This window comes from Recurvomyces mirabilis, assembly GCF_035927965.1.
Source record: "Recurvomyces mirabilis strain CCFEE 5264 chromosome Unknown scaffold_19, whole genome shotgun sequence".
NCBI lineage: Eukaryota > Fungi > Ascomycota > Dothideomycetes > Mycosphaerellales > Teratosphaeriaceae > Recurvomyces > Recurvomyces mirabilis.
The window spans coordinates 24,919-48,185 of record NW_027041953.1 but is presented as its reverse complement, the minus strand read 5'-3'; the positions used below and the strand labels follow the sequence as shown (position 1 = coordinate 48,185).

Genomic DNA, 23,267 nt, shown 5'->3' with positions numbered 1-23,267 from the left:
CTAATGTATACCATAGCTTCATTCCTTATGCTTCATGCCTGCAATGAACCACCTTCTAGCCCGAATTCTGTGATCGAACAAGTAGCAAATGTTGTATCCGAAATGCGTGATTGTGGTTTAGCACGCGGCTCATATATGTGGGTACCATGACTGTCAAGCAAGCTTCGAATCCCTCGGTGCTCGGCGTGTCTGTCGATCTTATAGCAGCGAAGTAGATCTTGCCTCCATTACGCTATATCTTTAGCGATGTCTCCCGTCTCGTAAGCATCACTTATCATCGATACTCCGCCAATCGAGATCGACTGAGCTGATAGGTTCCTGGGTAGCCGATCCGATCGAGAAAGGCTGGCGACATCCACTGCGCTCGTCGGCCGACCTCGAATCGGTCACTGTATGTTGCCTCGTTGTCAGTCTTCAGGACTTCCTCCAGTCCCCAGCGCTTGCGGACGCGGTAGTAGACTGATGTGAGGCCGCCTCGGCTGCGCGGGACGGCGTTTCGTCCGAAGAGTTCGCCGAAGCCATGCTCGATCTCCGGCCAAGATTGGTAGAGGACTATGCGTGAGAACATGATGAAGAACCTCTGTTCCTCATTGTATGCTGGGCGGGGCGGCCGAGGCTTGTTGTCCGTTGTACGGTCTGAATAGCTGTTGGTGTCTGATGTCGAGTCCGGTGACACTGGTCTTCCAGAGCTGAAGCTGCTGGCGTGGGTCGAGTCGTCCGTTGCGGTTCCTTGTGGAGGAGTATCTGTGTGGTAGGTGTACTCGCCCTTCGCACGATCGCCGTCTGAGACTGGCGGGGTTTCGAAATTTGGAAGTACTTGACGCCTGTCGCTGGTCGCTGGAGGTTCCCAGACATTACTGTACTGAATTCTACTGCCGTTAGGCGTTGCCTGCGTGCGGTTCATACATTGTTTGTAGACATTGGCATCGTCTACATTGGGTCGAGACCAGATCGTGCCCGAAGGAGCCTCTTGAAGCTCGGAGACGCCTTCAACCGGTGATACTGATACGCTTCCCAGGTCTGTGGTAGTCAGGAGAAAGCGCACATTCATCTTGTCCCGGCCCGTTTCCCTGGCCTCCATAGTGCATGAGATGAGTGAGATCGTTAGGGTCGAGCCTCGTACTGCTTGCCGTGCAGGAGGGAGAGACTAGTAGAGTTGGCAACACGGACTTTCGCATTGAAAATGGACTTTACGGGCGGTCCATCGTCCTGCTTGCCCTAAGCATCGATAGACGCGAGCTGAAAGCACCAACGGTCCGGCATTTGAGTTTTTGATTGCATTGGCGAAGCAGTGCTGTGTTATGCTTGTAACCATGCCGTATACTGAATGTCCGGTTAGAGATAGTCCAGCACGTACCTTGACACTCCACGAGGACTATAGCATCTAACTTCGCGCTTGCGGGGGAGCCAGCTAGTCTCGCAGTAAAGAGGATCGCAGAGGCGCCTTACGAAGCATCTCACCCTTGGTCTCTATACCTACCGCATGGCTCGGTCTACCATCAGCGTTGCCACCATGAGCGTCACCGCCTTGTGTTGCTGCACAGGCACAACGGACAGACCTCACGAGCCGTGTGCAGGCTGTATCCTGCACTCGTCGAATCTCGATACCGCTCCGTAGGAGAACGCAGACCAAAGTCTATTCCAGCCAATCACGGATCTCCTGCTACATACCATAGCACGCATCAACCAAGTGGGGCGCATATGGAACTCTACTTCCACCCGTCAATGCGTCTTCACGCTAGTCCGTTCATCGCAGCACAGCTACCGAGACGAGGCTTCTGTTGAGTTTGCCGTCGACCTTGACATTCTTCGACGTTCAGGTAGAGACGCAGGCGATATTGGCGTAGCGCCGTGCTGCGGATCTCCTCTGTCGTGTAACCACACTCCGAATCAGCATACCGATGCAACCGGCAGATGACGAAGTGGTGCAATCATGAAGATGCCAGGAACAAGACCTGTCAGCTGCAACCACTGAGCGATCTCGAGCAGAAGAGAACAACCCACGGCAGTAACACACAGCTCACCAACCGAGCATCTCCACCAAACTTGGACAAGGCAGCCAAGGGCGAAACCCCGGCCACCAATCATGCCACCCTGCAATTAACCGAGAGAGAACGTGATTTGGACCTCCAGCTTATCACTAGGGTCGCACAGATCGGCCATGCAGGCGCCACATGCGGCGACCACGGCGTAGACCTTAAGCGTTGGAAAGCTCGAATAGTACTGTCTACACGATCAATAGACAGCACTGGCAACATTTAACTGAGACGTCCGAACGTCGAAGGCTGCGGCTATGGTCACCTTAGTGACTGATCAGGTCGAGATGACATTGCGAGAGTAGTCGATCGTTTCCTAGACAGCGGCGAGCAGACTTCTCACGGAGTGAAGCTGACAATCAGTATGATATTTCGACGAACGGAATATGGCGAGTCAATGCAGCCCGCCAAATGCATCGATACCACGTCAACAGTCTGCTTGGGCAGCTTGACGATAACGTATCATGGCTGCTTCACGTCAGCCATTCCCAGGATGCAGTCCAACAGCGACTGAGAAGTTGTGCGAGCTGTCTACCGTCGACATGAGGTTCTAGACCATACGCCCGACGTTGATCCGTCTGGAATTGGTGGGTGATCTTCATCGAATACCCGGCCTCTCCCACGTGGCCACGCAGCAGCACGTTTACCAAGCAGGTAGGATCTTGGTTCGATATTCCGTAAAGATAACGACGTCAGAGGTTCACACCTAGGGACGGGACTCAGTCAGCGTAAGATTTCGACAGGCAACTACCTACTGCTACTCCTGGTTTTGGAGGGGGCGCTCTCCTCTCGAGAACACGTCGAAGTCTTGAATCTGGAAGGCCGAAGAGTGTGGCTTGCTACCCATGAGATATGCCAGTGAGCATGTCATGGCAAGTAGGCAACAAATCCATCGAACTGATCAGAATATCCCTCACCGCCACTCTGAGCAACACACCACCATCGAAATCTCACCGCCGACCCGGTCTCTTCGGTCTTGCGAATCCATTGCCCGGCTTGCTTTCGGATGCAGCCTCATCTTGTGCTGCAGCTGTCTGACTTCCTCCCAACACATCTGTCGTTAATTCCCTCGGCTCGGTAGCCTCTAGAGATTTCGCGAATATGATACCAGCATCCCGCTCTGCCACTGTCCTCGTCCAAGATTTGCCAGTTGCGTAGATCATGCGCTCCTTGACCTTTGAGCTGGTAGGGCACGTGTAGATGAAAAGTATTTCAGGAGCGGCGCCAGCAGAAGGTGATGAGTAGAAACTGTACCTTGGCTCGTTCGAGGCAATGGTGCCGGCGACTGCGGAAGGCTCGACACCATCTGTCGATGAATCCAGGGTCAGGACTTCTGCAGGTAGCTGATATTTGAGCTGCACGAGTGTGCCTTTGCACCCTTCCTCCTTCAGACATTCCAGCGCCTCTATCACACCCTCCCCTGTCTTCACGTCTACACGGCTTGTGACATGTCCTCTCCGTCCAGATGTACCCACGCTCTCTGCCGCCTCGGCATCTTTCGCACCTTTGAGTCCGCTCTCTTCTTCTGTCAGGGGTGCATCGAGTGCAGTATGTGCTTCGTGCTTCGCCCATCCTTCTTTCGTAAGCTCCGAAGCCTCTGTGGTGAAGATCTGTTGTCTGAAGCGTTCCAGGCCAAGTTCTCGAGCTAGTGTCAGGCGGGTCGAGGCGAAGAGCATCTTCTGCCGCACTGGCGCAGCATTGGGAACATAGGTCACTGCAGCATAGCCATCCGGGGATCCGGCATGCGTCTTCAAGAGTATGTATGCTGCCTTGTTAGGGGTGAGGTGTTGTTGTAGCTGGCCCAAATCATCTTCGAAGCGGTCCCCATGAGCAGGAATGGTGGTTGCAGCGACTATCTGCTCGTTCTCGATATGTGCAATGACTGCGCGTTGCCCGGACGATGATACCAGAGTATTGAAAGCATCCTGCAGCTCCTGGGAGGCCGAAATGCCTGACTGCATGGTTTTGATGGAGTTCTTGCACAAGCTGCTGTTTGGAAGTGAGCTTGAGAGCCGAGGTGGGTGGAGTGGGATGTTTTGGCTTGCGTCATCAAGTCAACAAACAGCATGAATAGATATCTACAACGCGCCGCAGCGTGGACATATCAGAACAATGTGTAAGGAATGGATAGAGCAAGGACGAGCTCCCTACCACATACTTGGCCTTCCCAATGAGGCAGGCACGACTTGGTAGAAGCTGAAGCCAGCGCTGTCCGAGGTAAGCTCGTTTGACTTCAACTCCTCCTACACTCGAACCCAGACTCTTTCATTTCACGTACGCTCAAAGACACCCTTTCTGTCAGCGCTGGCATTGTATCAAATCATAACACCCCCGTCTACGTCTGCGACCTTAGCGCACATGGACTTCCTGGTCGGATCCTTCAACTATGATCTCTTCACTCTTCGCTTCGAGCCAAAAGATGGCTCTCTGACACTCATACGTCCTACGCCAGCCATCGGTGGCCACTCCTGGCTCTCGTTATCCAAAGACAAGAAGTTCCTCTACTGCACTGCTTGGACGAAACCTCAGCCCTCCATTGCCAGCTATCGCGTCGAGACTTCTGGCCGCGAGATCTCATTCCTCAATGCCAAGCCTGTCAAAGCATTGAGTGGCTACGTATGCTGCGATACACGACACGTCTATTCTGTCGGCGGACCGACCGGTGAAGTCTTTCGTATCGAGGGCGATGGCAGTATTGGCGCTCTAGTTCAAGAACTCGACTTCGTCGCACCAGACGGCATCAACATATCTACTGAGCGTGGTAGCGTGCCACATGGAGACTTCGGCGGTCTCCGGCATGGTGCGCATAGTGTCGATTTGTCCCCTGATGGCAGGAGCCTGTATGTGGCAGACATTGGCCGAAATTGCATTTGGACGTACTCGAAGGATCTCAAGGCCATCTACGGCGAGCCACCGCTCAAGCTGGTGAACAAGCACATCACCCCGAGACCGACAGATGGCCCCCGACATACCTCGCCGCATCCGAATGGCAAGATGTTGTACAGTTTGCAGGAGCACACAAGTATGGTGGACGTCTTCTCGATCGCACAAGATGGTGTGACACTAGACCATGTTCAAGGTGTGAAAGTGATACCCCCGGACAACGATCCGAAGCTATACTGGGCAGATGAGGTTCGTCTGTCCACTGGTCCGGACAAGACGAAGCCACGATATATGTATGCATCGACCCGTGGTCTGGAAGCACATACGAAAGGCTATGTTGCTGTGTTTCGGCTCGAAGAAGATGGTATGCTTGCGAGCGAAAATGCCATCGATGTCTGGCAAACTCCTACAAGTGGTGGTATTGCCAACGCGATCGAGCCGGCGCCGTGGCAGGAGTACCAGAAGGTGGATGGTTATGAGTACTTAGCCTTGACTGATAGTGAGGAAGGATGGGTATACGTCTTGGCTTTTGATGGAGAGAAGATCACTGAAGTGACGAGGTTGAATTTGGGTAGGACAGATGGAGGGGAAGTGGTGAAAGCTGCCACAGCTGTGTGGTTGTAAGGTCAGTCTACTTCCGAGGTCGACGAATAGTCCTGCTGCTGTGCTACGACATGCCTAGTTTTGCTCACGCTTGTGTTCATATGTTTTGAAAAATGATTGATGTTTGTTGCCATGGACTGCCGAGATTTGAATCTAGATCGCCCGTCTCGCGGTCTGTGCTCGCACGTCGAAAATGACACATCAACATTTTGATGACCTCCACTCGCGTAGTACACATTCGTTTGGCGACGTATGGCTACCGTGTATAGATCATCAAGACTATCATCTCTGCTTCGACCGTCAAGTACAGCGTCAAGGATCAAAATCACCTCCAGCAGTTCAACACGCCACTTTGCGACCAAAACAAAGACACCTATCACGATGTCGAAAGACCATATTCTTACGCTATCTTGTCCGGACAAGTCTGGTATCGTGCATGCCGTGACTGGAGTCTTGGCTAAACATGACATGACGGTACTGGACCTGCAGCAGTTCTCGGACCCAGATCTAACAAAGTTCTTTATGCGAGTACATTTCGGCCATGCAGACAAGACGAAACACCTGGAAGAACCATTCAACGAGCTGGCAAAGGACTTGAAGATGGAATACGATATCGTGCCAAAGTCTCACAAGCCCCGAGTCATGATCATGGTTTCGAAGATAGGCCACTGCTTGAATGACTTGCTCTTCCGAGCAAAGACTCAGCAACTGAACATCGACATCCCAGTGATTGTGTCCAACCATCCAGATTTCGAACCATTGGCCAAGACGTACGACATTCCATTCCACCACTTGCCTGTCAACAAAGACACCAAGACCGAGCAAGAAACCAAGATTTTGGAGCTGGTCAAGGAAAACAACGTCGACCTGATCGTACTCGCGCGTTACATGCAAGTGCTGTCGCCCACACTTTGCAGCGCTATGAGTGGCAAGATCATCAACATCCACCATTCCTTTTTACCTTCTTTCAAGGGAGCGAAGCCTTATCATCAGGCTTACGACCGTGGCGTGAAGATTACCGGAGCTACGGCACATTTTGTCACGGCCGATTTGGATGAGGGCCCAATCATTGAGCAAAGGGTTGCGAGGGTGGATCACAGCATGAGTGCTAAAGAGCTCGTGGACGAGGGTAGTAATGTGGAGAGTCAGGTTCTGGCTGCTGCGTTGAAGTGGTGGAGTGAGAAGAGGGTATTCCTGAACGGGCACAAGACGGTCGTTTTCAATTAAAACTTTACGACATCACGACTGCCGGTCTGGGGACGGTGCTCATGGCGTAATATCATACACTGATCCAGGCATGTGGCAAGCGCCCTCGACATCATCGCCATTCACGTTCTGCACGCATTTACCACTCGTCCCAGACCGCAGAAGATGTCCGCCATGCTGAGCAGTCGCGTCATAAACCGGCCTGCTTCGCAGACAACCCGGACTAACGACATAGTCATACAGCACTTTTGCATCTTCTCAAAAGCCCGCACTTGCAGCCTAGAAATCTCGCTAGGAGCAATCAGATAAGTGCTGATCGATGGCGCACAGGTCCGAGGAATGGTATGCTCCAATAAACTGCAGACTGTCGGCAAGGTTGGCGAAATTGCTAGCTCGTTGGTCACATCATGTGGTCAATCCTGCTGGCTCGCGGAAAGTGCTTGTGACGTGCGCTAGGCAGATGAAGCACCTTGGAGCTGTGGCGATGATGTCGTCTTCTGGTGTTCCGTAGACTTTGTTGTATGGTAGCGGATCAAGGATCATTCGGACACGTCTGCCCAGTAGTTTTGGAATCTGGAAGGTTCCAACACATTGTGGGCCAGGAATCACGAATTTGATGTCAGCTGCAACATCTGTCATTACACCAGTCTTACGTCTCTGCGGCACTGCAGTATCTTCTGATAATCCCGGGGTCTACTAGTGACATGATAAAGCACCGTGAATAGAGCTGCGGCTGCTGTGATCCAAATTTTATCGTTGACACAGTCCATCTTCTTCGGCTGTCCGATAGGCACGCCACTTCAGAGAACCACACGGCAAGATGGCAATACGCCCGTATGTCTTCCGCAGCTTCCTGTTTCCTTATCAGAATGGCCAGACCCGGCCCATGCAGGTAAGTTCGTGGCTAAGAGCAATAGAGTGTGGCGAGTTTGGGGCCCTTGGTAAAATACATGATGTGATAGTGCTGACAACAAATGTAGCAATTGAGGCGAGGTAGCACACAGTCCTCGCCATTGGATGCATGCTTACTAAGTTCCGATGTATCGATAGCGTAAGTGTATGCTGAGCAGAGAGTAATCAAACGGCACTGCCATGCCGCTGAGCTATCCGAAGTGTAGTATCGGCCGACTCTGTCCCGATGTGGTTTGAACGTCTCAATGCGAAGCGAGTGGTGTCACTTATCGCGCCGCTCCATGCACTTCGGGCGAGGGTTGAAACTGATAGGATAGATAGGTCTCGAAGCGCCACCTTCTCCTGGCGCGCAACAACAGCATTGCAGCGCCTTCTATTCCGAGTCCACTTCTCACCTGACCACCAAAAGCCATACAATGCCGTACATCACAGTCCAGGATGGCACGGAAATATACTACAAAGACTGGGGAAAGAAGAATGCCCAGCCCATCGTCTTCTCCCATGGCTGGCCGCTAAGCTCAGATAATTGGGAAGCCCAAATGTTCTTCCTCGCCGACCACGGCTATCGCACCGTCGCGCACGATCGCCGTGGTCATGGACGATCTAGTCAGCCGTGGGGTGGGAATAATATGGACCAGTATGCGGACGATCTGCACGAGCTCTTCGAAGCACTGGATCTGAAGAACGCCATGATGGTCGGGCACTCGACTGGTGGAGGCGAGGTAGTGCGATTCTTGAGCCGACATGGCACGGAGCGAGTCTCCAAAGCCGTGCTCGTTTCGGCTGTGCCACCGCTGCTGACAAAATCCGAAGCCAGTCCCTTCGGTGTTCCCATGGATGTGTTCGACTCGTTCCGTGGCGCCATGATTAAAGACCGAGCCCAATTCTTCTTCGATGTCCCGACAGGCCCGTTCTTCGGCTTCAATCGTCCTGGTGTCACGCCAAGTCAGGGCGCAATTCAGGATTGGTGGAGACAGGGAATGCAATGCGGATTCAAGAATGCGTACGATTGTATCAAAGCTTTCTCAGAGACTGACTTTACGGAGGAGATGAAGAACATAGAGATTCCCGTGATGGTCTTGCATGGTGATGACGATCAGGTTGTTCCTTTTAATGCGAGCGGGAAGCGGAGTGTGGACTTGGTGAAGAACGGGAAGCTAAAGGTGTACCCAGGCGCACCGCATGCACTGCTCAATATTTGTGCGGATGAGGTCAACCAGGATTTGTTGAGATTCGTCCAGTCGTAGATGGGTGTTTAAGTCCAAGTAACTGTCAATTATGTAATCCGATGGGCAAAATTATCAGCTGTTATTTTTATCAACTTCTGACCTCGAATTTGCATCGATGAGTGCCGTAGTGCCTTGTGATCTTCTGGCTCAAGCTCCTGTCCGTGAATGCATGGTGAGCATGCTGAGGTGAAGATGCACCTCGTGTGATCATAGCTCGCTATGCTCGATTGACTCCGGCACATGAACACCATGAAGCAAGGCTTTCAATGCACTTGAACCATGCGATGCAGAGTCAAGCTCAGGCAGCTCATGCTCCAGGAACTGATCAACACTGCTGACCTGCGCACCAACATAGCCACCCATATCCGGCCCCTCCTCCGTCCACCTCACCCTCTGCATCCGACAACGCCGATTTTGACTCCCATCCGTATCTCGATCCGTAGCATGAAACAACGCCACAGTCTCGTTCCCAGCATGTAAGAAGCAGCCATGACCCGGCCCGTACGGACCTACTCCATCTTCGCGATTCTGTAGGAGCGGAGTCTTCGACTTCTGCCAACTTGCTGGGTTCAGCGGATCGCCGCCTAGGAAACGTAGGGTAGCCATCTTGTAGTGCTTCGTCCAGCTTCCGGAGCATGAATAGACCAGACCTTGCCAGTGGCCGGATGGCGACTCGAGCCATTGCGGACCTTCGTTGATTGCTGCTCCGGCTGTGCCTAGACGCTCCCAGGTGTTACTTGGGTGGCTGATCATGACTGGTTCGCTGCCTGCGGTCACTGGATTCTCTAGTCGTAGGATGAATAATTGTTGTATGAGTTCGGAGCGGTCTTCCCAGCCATTGGGATACTCTTCCCGTCTCGGCCAGCCTGAATAGACAAAGTACAGGGTTTGATTGAACTCAAACACAGTCCCGTCGATCGCCCATTGTCGCTGGTCCATTCCCGCGATCGGTCCCAGTAACTCCCACGGTCCCTGATGAGGATCATGATCTGCGCGCGGTCCGCCGAGCACATACATCCGATGGCTACGGTTACCTAGCAGTTTGTCGGCCCCTGCGCAGTAGATATACCACCGTCCACGAAGAGCATGCAGCTCAGGTGCCCAGAGACGTTCACTTTGCGGACCACTTTCTGGAACCTGCCAGACCGGCCATCGTTCGAAGTCGTTATAGAAATCCATGACCGAGTTTGCTTCCCACATTGGTATGCGATTGTTGCCAGTGAAAGTGAGGAAGAATTTGCCATGGGCTTGAGTGATCCATGGGTCTGGCGCGTGTTCGCGGGTAATGTCGAGACAAGTGTGATTGTACGGAGAGACCATGTCGGTCGGTAAGCTGAATGACAAAGTCGCGAACAGAGCAGAAGCGAGGAATAATAGTCGTGTCATTTGACCTCAAGTTCGCCGTACAACATCTCAGTAAGCAGGTCTAATGTGTTCGGGCTGAGCTACAACTCCTCTCGAACAGGGCTCCGGGTACGCTATCGTGTTCTAACCATCTCACAAGCTGACTGCGAGGGCTTGTAGATTGTATGTTGTAGAAGGAAGTGAAGCTGTTCAGATGTTCAGACATCCCACTTCCTGCAAGCAATTGCGTCATCCAATAGAATTATGAAACATTGTCCTGAAACGCTTGTCGTCGATCTTGGAACACCAATGGCAACATAGAGAATATCCGGTATGTCTTTTTGATCGTATGCGCCAGGCTGTACGTGGCTGTCCGTACAGACGAATGGCCATGGTCGCAACGGGTCCAACAGCACTGCCCAAGAATGACGCAACGGGCTTGCTATCAGATTGAGGCACCAATCAAGACTACCGCGTCCGGGTTAACTTGTCTGCCACAATCTCAATCTTTCGTGTCCAACGTCCCGAATGATAGACCACATCATTGATCGACCTAGGTCGTCATGTACCTCGCAAGTGAGGATATCCCTAGAGCGGCTGCTGTCGTTGGTTCGGATCCGCGTATCGCCGCTCTTATCCTCCAGCTGCCTGCGCACTCCTCTTGCTCCTTGTGCGCTGCCTCAAAGCTTCTTTCCCGGCCTTGCGCATCTGGCTCATACTCATCTGATCCTCGCCCAGACCGATTTGAGTGGCTTCCGCGATAGTCTCCTTGTTCACCTCATCCAGCATAAATCGCCCCAAATGCCCGTTACGCCAACGTTGAATGAACCACATGGCCGTGCCATCTAGATCAGGCTCGCCACCTTTGCCTAGTCTTCCAGTTTTGGCAGCCATAGCGGTCAGGAGACTTGTCACGTCATTTGTCGGTTCGTGATAGGCTTTGTATGTGTCGGAAGACTGCAGATTGATGTGGTAGAGGAGGTAATCTGCGATGGTAAAGGGCGCGATAACGTTGTCCTTGACGCTGCCGCATAATGCCATCTTGAGCATGGCTTCGGCGTCAGGGACGTATGGGATAAAGACACCAGGCGTATCTAGCAAGTAGACTGGCGTGGCTCCTGAGTTGTCTCCCGAAGCTTCCGGGTCGATGATCTTCACGCCCGTACCAATCTTTCGTGTGACTCCTGGTTGAGCTCCTGTATGCGCTACCTTGCCTTTGTGCAACGACGTGGCTCGTAGGGCGTTGAGAAGGGAAGACTTGCCAACGTTGGGCATGCCAACGACCATCAGATGACTGCCAGTCAAGCTATTGCGCTTGGCAGCCGCAGTCTTGATCTGCTGCAGGACTTGACGAGTTGAAGGAGCAGATTTGTGGTCGGAGAAGAGGACGGGAGTCGGGGCGTGGAAGGAGCGAAGAAGAGAGTAGATCTACCTACCATTCAGCACATACTCTCTCTCTCTCTCTACTTGACACATCTTTTGACGTCCACCCACCTCGTTGTCGCCGCCTTGACCTCCCAGATCTCGCTTCGTGTAGACCATCATTCGCTCTTTGCCTCGCAGTGCCTCTTCAAATAGCGGGTTTCGACTAGTCAACGGGATGCGGTAGTCTCGACATTCGAGCACGAGGTCGATCTGGCCCAGCATCCCTCGCATCTTCGATAGACCTGCTGCATGATGGCCCAGATAGTAGGAGCGTGGGAGGGAGGTCAGCGTGGGGAACTGCGTGCGTGGGATGAAGGTAGTAGCAGCCATCCTGGATCACGAGCTCTTCTCTCACGCGATCAGCCTCTCGACGGCGACATGATGCAGTCGACTTATTACCACGCAAGAATCTGGATCGAAGCATCTCCTATCCAGTAACTTGTCCCGTCTATTATTTCTAGGTCCGAGCGTAGCAATCATGTGATGACGTAAACTTCTGACATGAATTCAGACGAGGAACCATTGACCTCTTGTTCATCTGCAGCTCGCCGACTCGAGCATTGATACCTTTAACCCAGTCGCGTGACTGAAGCGCGTAGCAAGTACTGGTCATGCACGCATCTCACCACCTTCCTTCATCTGGTGGACGAGTAGCTGGTAGGAAGCCGCATGAGAACACTTGAACGGAAAGGACTCGAGAATAGTGGTCGATCTTGGGACACTCGGTCACACTTCTTGGAGCCTTGGTTGGAGTAATGTCGTCTCCACCCTCTTCACAAACAGTACAAAATGATTCTCAGGCTACTGAAGCGCCTCCACTTGACTTGAGCGAGTTGCCACCCATCTTCGTTTCCGCCACTCACTTCGCCCAGGATGACTTGCACAGACTTGAGGATGACCTGGGTGCGGCTGGTGCATGTCTGACATACGATGTGTCTGAGGCACGCATTGTACTGACCAAGGTCTTGAGCAAGAAGCGAATCGCCATTGATTTGCGATCGAAGGGACTCTGGACGGAAGAAGTCATTGTTTCCGCCGCTGGTTCGAATGCTGATCATGCTGATGTCTTTGAACGTTCTCGTAAGGATGAAGGTAGACCAGCTAAGCGCCAGAAGGTCGATTCAGGCCACAGTCAACTCGCAGCCATTGTCATTGACGACGATCAGATTTACTCGGATGACGAGACTGCGTCCTTGACCAAGAAACAGCATAATCTATCAGTTTCGATAGCACAGATCAAGTCGCAAGATGGCAACATCAACGGCCCTAATGGAATTATTAAAGTCGTCAGATTACAATGGTTCGAGGACTCCCAGAAGGCTGGCTACATCAAGAGTCTCCACGACTACATAGTTTATACATGCCGCGATGTTGGGAAGCCAGTATCTTCAAGTCTCGAGCCAGCTTCTCCTGCCAAGCGCAATACTAAGACAACTTCCGCCACAACGCCGACCAAGGTCGCATCGTCAGATCTAGGCTCGTCACCATCCAGCCGCACAGCAATCCTCGACCGAGCGAAAGAAGACGCTACTCAATCCACCTCCCACACCACTGATCGCTTTGGCAAACGTCGATTCGGTCATCAACAAGCTCCCACCACCGAGGCAACATGGGCAGCAGGTCATCACATCAAGAACAAAGCCGCCTACGCCCATCTCCTTACCAAGACAACGACCGAGGATGAGCAAGGCTACTCCAGCGATCTACCCGAGATGCCGAACTGGGTCAAGCAAGGAGTTAAGTACTCTTGCCAACGACAAAGTCCGCTCTCATGTCCAAATGAAGACTTCATGGGGCTGTTGAAGAAGATTAGACTTGCGAGGACATTGACGAATGATGAGATCGGTGTTAGGGCTTACAGTACTAGTATTGCTTCGTTAGCTGCTTATCCGTGCAAGCTTTGCAACCCACGCGAGATCTTGGCACTACCAGGTTGTGATGCGAAGATTGCGAACCTATTCGTCGAGTTTGAGAATACTGGTGCTATCGCCGCTGTGGCGGACTTGGAGTCGGACGAAGATCTGAAGATCTTGAGGCTCTTTTATGAGATCTGGGGTGTGGGTGCTAAGACCGCGAGGGAGTTCTACTTCGATCGTGGCTGGAAGGACTTAGACGATATTGTTGAGTACGGCTGGAGTACACTTAGTCGAGTGCAGCAGATTGGTGTGAAGTATTATGATGAGTTTCTGGATCTGATCCCGAGGCAGGAAGTCGAGGAGATTGCGAGGATCATTCATCGGCATGCTGTCCTTGTCAGGGATGACGGGATCCAGAGTATTCTGGTTGGTGGGTACAGGAAGGGAAAAGCGGCTTGTGGTGATGTGGATATTGTGGTATCGCACCCAGATGAACACCAGACGCTGAACCTGATCAACGATATCGTTGCGAGCCTGGAAGAGGAAGGTTGGGTCACTCATACACTTCTCCTCGCAATGACAAATAGTAAACGCGACCAAGAAACCCTCCCATACAAATCTCGCGAAGGTCCTTCAGGCAGCTACGGCGGTTTTGATAGCCTCGACAAAGCTCTCGTCGTTTGGCAAGATCCTGCCTGGCCCGCAAAAGCATCAGATGAAGCTCACGCAACCTCGACGGGCGAACGCTTGAGGAATCCAAATATCCATCGCCGCGTGGACATCATTATCGCACCCTGGAGGACCGTCGGCTGTGCCGTTGCAGGCTGGAGCGGCGGGACCACTTTCGAGAGGGATTTGAGACGGTATGCGAAGAATGTTCGCGGGTGGAAGTTCGATAGTAGTGGTGTTCGGGATCGCGTACATGGGGAGGTGCTGGATATTGAGGGATTCTATAAGAATGGAGTAAAGGGTAGGGCGAGAACGATGGTGGAGGCTGAGAGGAGAGTGTTCGAGGGCATGGGTCTACCCTTCATTGAGCCGAGTATGAGGAATACTGGATAGGGTAGAGGTTTGGGTTGGATAATTTGTTGCAACTGATCGGGCGTTCCTCTACGAGTACAGTCTTCGTAATCGGTGTGCGAGGCTGTTTCGAAATGTTTGACTCATCTCAAGGCTGCCGCTTATGGTGAAGGTGCGGAATAAGTAGCGTGGCGTAGTAGTAGATTGATATATAGATAGGTTTGGTCCAAGCGTGCGTAGAAATCCTTGAAGCCAAATCTCGTCTGGGCGCCGCCATCTTCGTGGATCCTCTTGCGGCACGGTCGCGAGGTGCCATAATTGTGTGATTTCTCTCGCGAAGAGTCAACAAAACACACTCCGCTATGGTCATGCTTTGTTCTGTTTTGTTGAGCTTTGTATTCTGGACTTCCAGCCAAGCATTGACGATATCGAACACTGCCGAGCATGGTTTCGTCAAGCAGCTCAATCCGAACAAGACCCCAAGCTTCAAAAATACGGTCGTAAACTGTACGGACAATCCTTCTTTCAGATGAGTTCCTTCTCAGTCGGTAGATTTTTGCTGGCGATGGCTTGCCGCAGTCGGGTCTCCTTATTGTGGGCACTGCAAATGACTGCAGCCATCATACGAAGCGAGCGCTGCATATCTCGCATCACATGACTCCGAAATCATCTTAGGCTCCATCAACTGTGTCGAGTATGATGATTTCTGCTCGAGCGTTGGCATTCGATCATATCCAACTCTGGTCGAGTGGGACAGCGACGGAGATGGCCATAACGTGTTCGTAGGTGCTAAAGAGGCGGCAAAGTAAGACCATACCTGCGCACCTGTATATCATGGAGGTGTGCTGACACCATCTCCAAAGACTTCTTTCTCGACTCACAAACGGTACTATACCCGAGAAGACCACTACTCCGATTTCACGACCTGGCCAAGCCGTCTCGCCACCGCCGAAGCCTTCGGAAGAACCGTCGAACAGCGACTTCTACATATCTCGTGATCACTCAAGTGCCTTGGTGAAACTGGACCTGCCCGGAGCACCCTTTCGTTCTGGTCAGATGAGCTCCGTCTTGCTCAACTTCACATTCACGAGCGATGGCCACCATCTGGTTCTCAACGGACGGATCTTCGCACTCACCGTGCCGAACCCATCTGTACCAGCCCGATTGGAAGTACTACAGATTCCATCGAGTGTTTACTTAGCACCGTTTGCCGAAGATTTACATTACCGGGATTCCGTCCTTGGCTCAACCCTCAAAGCGAATCTCTTACTGGATTATGACTTCCGCTTCCAAAATCGTGACGATCCGAATATACGTTACTACAATTACCATCCAGTACTCCATGTCAACATTATCGGATGTCTAGCTCTCGAAGATGATAACTCGCCATACGTGCTTCTCGACGCACCATCGCAGCGGACGGTGGTGATTTCCATGCGCGATCAGAGCGTGACCAACTCTGGAGACCCACGGCGGAACTTCACCATAGTTTCTGTGCAGCTTTTGCCTCGCAGGGCAGACTATCGTGCAACTGAGCCTAGCGATAAGTCTTGCAGCCCGTTCAGCTGGCGATGTGCGGATATTGAGGACCCTCCTTGGTACGAGGTAGTATGGCAAGCTCATTTCGACGAGCTGGGCCGCATTGGCTCGCTGAGATGGAGATTCCTGCGATTCGGATCCTGTGTCAATCACTTTGTCTCTTTGGTTCCGTATCCCGTCTGGATTCTCGTGGCGGTGGGGATCGTGTGGCGCCTGTTTGGGTTGCGGCAAGCAGAAGTTGACACTGAGCCTGATCCTGAGAAGCCGCTATTGTAACGATGTCTGGAAACTAGGAAGAGATCCGAATCGTCGTCTGCATACAGCAAAACTGATGTCTAAGCGGACCCTCGATCTACAAAGTTGGCCCACCGTTTACTGCACATTCCTCGCTTCTGCGAGCATGCTCTACTCATCTCCACCTCGGATCTGAGTCTGCTACACCATACTAAGGGAATGCAACTAGCAGGAGCACAATGATGCAGACTATTGTGACTATGGTGGACAATGAATATGGCCGATCTAGGCACATGCGGTTGGCGAAATCACTTCTTTGTTCGTGGCGCTCAGCTCATTGTGAAACTTCTCGAGGCCAAGCATGCTATCCTTTGCGGAGTCTTCAGACTGTGCTTTAGCCTAACACCATCGCCGGACAGGCTTCAAGTTTGATCATGTCTGAGCTCAGATTCACTTCACGGGATGGCCTCTCCTTTAACCTGCGACTGCCAGAAGGGCTGGCCGACCAGATAGCAGACAGCAGTGCCGACAGCTCGCCCTACAAACCCTCCTTCCAACAGATGGAACGAGTATACCCACCCCTCCCGCCACTCCCTCCACCATCCGCCCGTCGATTCGGCAACCCAACACCAGTAGGACTTGGCGGCTTCCTTCTCGCAAATAGTCCGGCCACCATCATGCTACTTGGCTGGCATGGCGCAGGCGGCGGTACTGGGAACGAGAGCGCGGCAATCGGCACGTTCTTCTATCTTGGCTGCTTACTGGAGATACTATGCGGGATCGGCGAATGGATCAACGGCGAGACGTTCAATGCGGCAGTCTTCTTGATCCTGGGCGGATACTTTGGTGCCGCGGGAGCGGTGCTGGTACCGTTCTACAATGCCATTGGAGGATATGGAAATGATGCAGCTGCCGATGCAGCATACCATGAGTCGTATGCTATGCTACTCATCTTCATGACTATTCTGCTGCTATTTTTTACAATTGCTTCGATCAGACTGGATGTGTGCCATGTCGTACTTTTTGCATGTTTTACTCTTTGCTTCCCCTGCTTAGCGGCGTCCTGCTTCTACATTGCGGATGGCAATGCGGACGCTGCGAAGGCGGCTCGGTTGTGGGGTGCCTCGTTCTCAGCCATTGGGACGGTCATATTATGGTATTTGGTCAGTGGTCGCAGCAGTTCCGATGGGTTTGAGAGTGATGCTGACCCGTGAGCAGTTCCTCGGATCCTTACTTGAAGCCGTCGACTTTCCGTTCTTATTACCCGTCGGGGACCTAAGCAAGCACGTCAAAGGTAGGACAGAATATCTCGGCCGCCGGCGACATAAAAGCACTTTGTCTTGCTAAGACTTGCCACGCTTTCCTGGCTGCAACCGGCAGTAGCTCGTAGTAGTACAGCTTGACCTATGTCGGCCGCATAAATACTCCGACACCCATTGTACAGGACTCCTGCTTGACAATAAGCAAAGCACCACGAGACTCAAAAGGCACGTTGCATACTTCGACGTCATAAGATCAGATCGCCATATGTTGGTACGAGGCCTTGCAACCCAAAGCAACAGTGATCGAAGATAGTCACGCAAGGTCAAAGATTCTATTGATCGAAGCAAGACAACGCAGTACTGGAGATATCGCAAGCACGACAAGGTGGTGAACAAATGAAGGCAAAAGCATCTTTTGATACGATGCGCTTAATCTGTCATAACTCATGCAATTCATGACACATCCAAAGAATGCTCATGATTCAACTGCCTTACGTAGCACACGCTAGTTGGAGCTCTTTCCACCCTTCTTGCCCGCCTCGACCGGGTCGACCTTGCCACCGGCGAACTGGCCATTACCGCCGCCGCTTCCACCGGACGAACCGCCAGAGCTGGAGGTGTCGGCATCCGTGGTGCTGCCTCCCTGCTTGCCGGCTTCAACGGGGTCGACTTTGCCTTGGGCGAATTCTGTGATGGATATTAGTCATGGGTATGCATGAGGCAGATTGGTTGAAGACGTACGGCCGGTGCCTACACGCTGGTCGGGCTGGCCATCCTTGCGGAGACCGTCGTGCTCGGTTGGCTTGTAATCGGACATGTTTGCTGGTTGGTGGTTGGTTGTCTTGTGATTGTTCAATGTGAGAGTTGGTTGGTGTGGGATGAGAAGTAATGCTTGATCGTGAACGAGGACCAGGTACTTATACCCTCTTCTCTCTCTTTCACTTGCCCCAGTCCGTCCAGCCTCACCTCATCATTAGCACGCCTTCGTACGCAATATCGACGTCAAGCATGCGACATCTGACGCCAATGCCAAAGCCAGACGTATCTACCTAGGGCAGATGACCTGTTGCATCGTACCACCGTACATGTCATGACGCAGGAACAGAGCAAGTGAACAATGCTTCCAAGCAGCCACCATCACCCCTTCGACCAAGATCGTCGCCCTGAGATCTGGGATGCAGGTACGATGCGGAAGTGTCCATCGAATTGGAAGAACTTCCTCCTTGCCGTCATGCGAGATCGTGACCCGCCGTGTCGTTTTCGTGATGGAAGTGCATGCAGTTTCCCCGCCAAATCGTGGGTCATTGATTGTGGAGACGGTTGATGTGTCGTCACCGTGACTACACTTTTTGCTTCATGTAAAACCCCTGCGAGGCTATACAGATTCCGGTAGGGTTTGGGGCCCCAAGGCGACAGTGAGATCTGCTTGGTACGATAGTGGTTAGAGTGATCGGGTCATCTCGATCGAAGCGAGTGCTCCAAGCGGTGAGGCGAAGAGATGGAGGAAGATCAGTTGGATCGATCATTTGAGACCAGCCTCGTCAGACGGTCAAGCGCCTGGGAGCACAGTACAAGGGTCATAGACCAGAACAGGAACAACCCGGGGAGGTGAAACGTGGAGAGCAGAGAGCTATTTTTGAGTGTAGACCTTGCTGGATAAGCCGAGTGCAAGAACCACACACCGCAAAAGGCATCTTGTGCGTGCTCATACAGAGCATAAAGCCAAAGTGTGTGAGAGGGGAGTTCAGCCAATATCAATCTGTTTTCACCATTCATCCTCCCAAACATCCAACTGACCATCATCGCCTCCTGGACCTCAGGAGTGACCGTCCATCCTACTAATCCTCATCCTCCTCATCATCATCACTCTCAGCATTCTCCAACCATTCCAAGAACTGCCCAGCACTCTTCCTCACTTTCTTACTGATAGCAATATCCACATACTTCTTACTAGCCTTGCCACCCCAACTCTTCAACGTCTCCTCGGACACGATGTCGTTCTCGTAGATCTTCAGCAAGATCGCACTGACCTGCGCAGTTAGACTCTCATGAACCTCACCCACGAAGCGTTCGATGCCGCCTAGGAAGGCCTTTTCGTGACGGTCGGAGATGGAGGTAAGTTTCTTAAGGAGAGCGGCGCGGGGCTCGATTTCCTTGACGATGTTCTCGGTGAAGATGGTTTGGGCGAGGACGGCAGGGGTGCGGTGTTTGGCTTCGATCCCGAGTTCCTTGGCCTTGAGGTAGATGTCGACGTCCTTGACTTTGGTGACGCCACCTTCCTCCTTAGCTTTCTCCTCGATCCATTTGCCGAACTCGTCGTAGGCGTTGGAACCGCCACCCTCTTCATCATCGATGTTGAGGTTATTGCGCAGTTCATTCGGCAGGTCCTTTTCGGCAGCAACTTGACGAGCTTTGATGGCCTCCTCGGACATGTCCACCTTCCACTCGACCTCTTTCTGCTCTGGCTCGCCGAGCTCCTTGGCCTCGCTTTGGATGCGGCGGGTCATTTCGTCGTCACTGCCGGCGTCGTTGCCTACGTCGCCGTTCTTGTCACCGTGATCGGAGCCACTGTCGCCTGGAGATGGGTGTCCATTGCCATTGGCATCCTCATCGTCGTCAGAGCCGCCCATGCCATTGCGTTCGGCTTCCTTGCGTGCCTTGCGATCAGCCTTTTTCGTGCTCTTGTCCTTCTTGCCCTTCTTCGGTGCGTTCTTCAAGATGAAAGAAGAGAGCTTGTGCCTCAGGTCGGCCTTGTGGATCTGCCCGCAAGCCTTGCAGTCGAGCGTGATCTCGCCGTCCTTGATGTGCACCACAGTCTCGGGATTCTTGCAGCTCTTGCACAAGACGAACTTGCTGATGAAACCGTCGAGGTAGTCCTGGAGCTTGGAGGCTTCGTGCGCACCATTGATGATCCAGCGGTCGTCTTTGGGGTCGATGTTGGTCTGAGCACCGAGTTCGAAGCCAAAGTACTTGATCACGTAGCTGGGTGGGCGGGCGAGCTGGTCGGCAACGTTGGACAAGTTGACGACCACGGTCTTGATGCCGTTACCCTTGCCCTCGATCTTGGATTGGAGACGCTCCATCTTGTAGCGGTAGAAGGGATCCGTGACATCACGGCGAATGTTGACGCTGGCCATGATTGCGGTGTTGCTGGCAGTTCTTGGACTGGTAGGATGTGGTGGCTATGGTGTCGAATTGATTGATTACAACAGATGCTGTATGGTGCGACACGGGTGGAAAGTAGGGGAGATGGCTACTGGAAGCTTGCTGTTGGCTGAGACAGACATGCAGTTAGACATACACCTAGCAAACTTGCTTTGTGTGTATCTGGACGGCGAGTAATGTTGCAGGTGCAGTATCACATGCACTGTTGGATCTGAATACAGAGTAGAGTCCTTGGTAGGTGGGATGATCGTCCAGCATTAGCCGTTGTTTCTTTCGTGCGATTTACTCCTTGGTCTTCTGGTGCGGAATGGCTGCTGCACCAGCGGCGAGGCGACTTGAGGAAGTGGCGGGGAGGACGAATACATAAACTCTGTCCTGGGCTGGCGAGATGCGTCTTATGGGTGAGTTGGGCAGTTGTCCTCGATGGGATGCGAGGGGGTGGAAGGCGTGGAGGGCTCGCGGCGAATTATTCTGGTCGCTGCCTGTGGGGGATGGCAGTGGCGTGGAAATGGACGGCGAGGGGTGCGCTGAGGCAGATAATGGCAGATAATGTGTCGATGTTCAGGTGATATGCAGGTGAGATCTCCCAGGTGACAGATGTGGGCAGGCTGATGAAGACGGATGTCTGTGAGCAGATGACGGAGATGGAAGGCAGAGTCTTTCATAAAGCAGAAGACGGAGTCGGGAAACTTTGTCCCACATCCGGCGCTGTGCTGCTTGCACGTGCTGACACCATACTGTATGTCTTGACTACGATATGTCTTGACTATGATATGTCTTGACCATATCTTGCATGTTCAGATTACCATCTGAAGAGCAGCCTGACGATGCTTGTGAGTCTACGTCCCCAATCTATAAGGCGGTTGCACGTATTCTTCGAGTCATGCTTCTGTATACAGCGTCACGGTGGCGCAAACATGCAGCTATCCTTGGCATGCGCATTTGGACGGATGAGGCAAGCTTCTCGAAGCTCGGCTTTTGAGCCTCAGGTACATAGCTACGAGTAGGCCGTCAAGTGGTAGTCCAGCTAGGATAGTGCAGCATGCGACATGATTGCTGAAGCGTGATAAGCCTCACGTCACGCATTACATCATGTCGGAAGTGTAGGTGTCTGTCCCCCATATCCGCACAACCATACTGACTCGAGCAGCAGCACCGAGACGGAGCGACCTGCAAGCACGAATGGACTAAAGCGACAGTACAGTAGAGACGGGGAAGATGAGGGAGAGCAGGAGCAGGAGCAGGAGCAGGAGAGCAAGCGACAGCGGACATCTCCTGGTAAGAACTCACCAAAGAATAATGTCGGCAGTGTAGACGAGGAGGCAGCAGTGAAAGTGTCCAAGAAAGCAGCTGAAACTGAAGAAAACGCATCTGAACAGCAGCAGCAGCAGCAGCAGCAGTCACAAGATGAAACACCAAAAGAGACGCGTCGGAAGGCAGGCGCGATGGACGAGAAGCAGCGGTCAAAGCGCTTGTTTGGTTCCTTATTGGGCAACCTCAACCGACCGTCTGATCGCGCGAGCCAAAGGCGGCAGGAGATTGAAGCGAGACGCAAGGCTGAGCTTCAACGACAGGATGACGAACGCCTCGAAGAGAAGAACCGGCGGCTCGAACGGCTTGTAGAGCATAGAAGGGAGACTCAGATCACGGTGGACAAGGAGGATGTGAGTCCTAGGCCCCAAGATTATTGCTGCTAGTTTCTGCTCACACCACTCACACAGACCCGCATACGCCATGCTCAGCTACTCAACAACGCAAACTTCCTACAGACTAGCAGTGAGCCGAAGCTTGTGAGTGCATATGCGAAGATACTGCGTCACGATGTCTGTTACTGACCATCACCATAGTACTATCGCCCGTGGGACATGCGTGAGGAGGAAGAAGACCGCATCACTCAGCAGGTCAGAGGAGCCAAGGCTACAATTGCTCGTGAACGAGGAGAGCCCGAACCCGAGTCCACACCTGTAGCTACGTCTTCAGGTGGCAGTGAAGCTGGCCAAACGCGAGGTCAATACGACGACTTGTCCGGAGGCCCGGACGTCGCTGCTAATGATCAGCTGGCAAACGCTAATGCGGAGTCGGAGTTACCACGGCGAGACGGCAGTATGGAGGCAGAGGAGGAGAGGTCAACGAAAGGTGATGAGCCAGATCCGTCTGCGGAAGTTGCTATTAGCCAGCCTGAGACGGATATGCCGGTTCGCGGTGATCACACAGACGGGGACCAGGATGCTGATAGTGATGACAAGTCAATCTCTCTCGTGGCTGATCAGAAGCAGGCCGACGACGACGGGGATCATGTGTTAGAAGGGGAAGAAGACACTGTCATCTACTAGCGCGCGTTTCCTTGGTTGGGAAGACGTGTTCTGAGTCCTGATCTGTGCTGTCGTTGAGGGCCTGAGACATGAGTAGGGCTATGGTGCTCATGTATCGGATATTTTCTGTCGCAGATTCGTAGCATGTATTTCTACCCACCTAGGAAGCAGCAGCCAAGCAGACCCCACAGTAGGTAGTGACCGCCGTCAGCTGTTGACACGAGCCGAGGTCCTACGACCA

At 52.7% G+C, this 23,267-nt stretch overlaps 12 protein-coding genes across 12 annotated transcripts; 6 read left to right on the top strand and 6 right to left on the bottom strand.

Moving 5' to 3' along the window:
• Window positions 1-274: 274 nt before the first annotated feature.
• LTS14_007044 (uncharacterized protein) lies at window positions 275-1,051 on the bottom strand (the record flags this gene model as incomplete). The annotated part of the gene is made up of 2 exons (XM_064839737.1): window positions 275-837; window positions 907-1,051. The coding sequence occupies 2 exons, from the start codon at window positions 1,049-1,051 to the stop codon at window positions 275-277; spliced, it is 708 nt and encodes a 235-aa protein (XP_064692496.1).
• Window positions 1,052-2,986: 1,935 nt separating this feature from the next.
• Window positions 2,987-3,997, bottom strand: TWF1 (Twinfilin-1; the record flags this gene model as incomplete). Its single annotated transcript, XM_064839736.1, has 1 exon — window positions 2,987-3,997. The coding sequence occupies one exon, from the start codon at window positions 3,995-3,997 to the stop codon at window positions 2,987-2,989; it is 1,011 nt and encodes a 336-aa protein (XP_064692495.1).
• A 397-nt stretch (window positions 3,998-4,394) lies between these two features.
• Window positions 4,395-6,749, top strand: LTS14_007042 (uncharacterized protein; the record flags this gene model as incomplete). The annotated part of the gene is made up of 2 exons (XM_064839735.1): window positions 4,395-5,539; window positions 5,792-6,749. 2 exons carry the CDS (start codon window positions 4,395-4,397, stop codon window positions 6,747-6,749), a joined length of 2,103 nt encoding a protein of 700 aa, XP_064692494.1.
• Window positions 6,750-7,548: 799 nt separating this feature from the next.
• Window positions 7,549-8,887, top strand: LTS14_007041 (uncharacterized protein; the record flags this gene model as incomplete). The annotated part of the gene is made up of 2 exons (XM_064839734.1): window positions 7,549-7,620; window positions 7,958-8,887. The coding sequence occupies 2 exons, from the start codon at window positions 7,549-7,551 to the stop codon at window positions 8,885-8,887; spliced, it is 1,002 nt and encodes a 333-aa protein (XP_064692493.1).
• A 189-nt stretch (window positions 8,888-9,076) lies between these two features.
• LTS14_007040 (uncharacterized protein) lies at window positions 9,077-10,189 on the bottom strand (the record flags this gene model as incomplete). The annotated part of the gene is made up of 1 exon (XM_064839733.1): window positions 9,077-10,189. The coding sequence occupies one exon, from the start codon at window positions 10,187-10,189 to the stop codon at window positions 9,077-9,079; it is 1,113 nt and encodes a 370-aa protein (XP_064692492.1).
• Window positions 10,190-10,846: 657 nt separating this feature from the next.
• mtg1 (Mitochondrial GTPase 1) lies at window positions 10,847-11,968 on the bottom strand (the record flags this gene model as incomplete). Its single annotated transcript, XM_064839732.1, has 2 exons — window positions 10,847-11,641; window positions 11,708-11,968. The coding sequence occupies 2 exons, from the start codon at window positions 11,966-11,968 to the stop codon at window positions 10,847-10,849; spliced, it is 1,056 nt and encodes a 351-aa protein (XP_064692491.1).
• Window positions 11,969-12,393: 425 nt separating this feature from the next.
• On the top strand, window positions 12,394-14,556 carry LTS14_007038 (uncharacterized protein; the record flags this gene model as incomplete). The annotated part of the gene is made up of 1 exon (XM_064839731.1): window positions 12,394-14,556. The coding sequence occupies one exon, from the start codon at window positions 12,394-12,396 to the stop codon at window positions 14,554-14,556; it is 2,163 nt and encodes a 720-aa protein (XP_064692490.1).
• Window positions 14,557-15,279: 723 nt separating this feature from the next.
• LTS14_007037 (uncharacterized protein) lies at window positions 15,280-16,329 on the top strand (the record flags this gene model as incomplete). Its single annotated transcript, XM_064839730.1, has 2 exons — window positions 15,280-15,296; window positions 15,378-16,329. The coding sequence occupies 2 exons, from the start codon at window positions 15,280-15,282 to the stop codon at window positions 16,327-16,329; spliced, it is 969 nt and encodes a 322-aa protein (XP_064692489.1).
• A 392-nt stretch (window positions 16,330-16,721) lies between these two features.
• On the top strand, window positions 16,722-17,501 carry LTS14_007036 (uncharacterized protein; the record flags this gene model as incomplete). Its single annotated transcript, XM_064839729.1, has 1 exon — window positions 16,722-17,501. The coding sequence occupies one exon, from the start codon at window positions 16,722-16,724 to the stop codon at window positions 17,499-17,501; it is 780 nt and encodes a 259-aa protein (XP_064692488.1).
• A 553-nt stretch (window positions 17,502-18,054) lies between these two features.
• On the bottom strand, window positions 18,055-18,366 carry LTS14_007035 (uncharacterized protein; the record flags this gene model as incomplete). The annotated part of the gene is made up of 2 exons (XM_064839728.1): window positions 18,055-18,236; window positions 18,291-18,366. The coding sequence occupies 2 exons, from the start codon at window positions 18,364-18,366 to the stop codon at window positions 18,055-18,057; spliced, it is 258 nt and encodes an 85-aa protein (XP_064692487.1).
• A 1,021-nt stretch (window positions 18,367-19,387) lies between these two features.
• TIF5 (eukaryotic translation initiation factor 5) lies at window positions 19,388-20,686 on the bottom strand (the record flags this gene model as incomplete). Its single annotated transcript, XM_064839727.1, has 1 exon — window positions 19,388-20,686. The coding sequence occupies one exon, from the start codon at window positions 20,684-20,686 to the stop codon at window positions 19,388-19,390; it is 1,299 nt and encodes a 432-aa protein (XP_064692486.1).
• Window positions 20,687-21,806: 1,120 nt separating this feature from the next.
• Window positions 21,807-23,047, top strand: LTS14_007033 (uncharacterized protein; the record flags this gene model as incomplete). The annotated part of the gene is made up of 4 exons (XM_064839726.1): window positions 21,807-21,817; window positions 21,868-22,378; window positions 22,436-22,504; window positions 22,562-23,047. The coding sequence occupies 4 exons, from the start codon at window positions 21,807-21,809 to the stop codon at window positions 23,045-23,047; spliced, it is 1,077 nt and encodes a 358-aa protein (XP_064692485.1).
• Window positions 23,048-23,267: the final 220 nt, after the last annotated feature.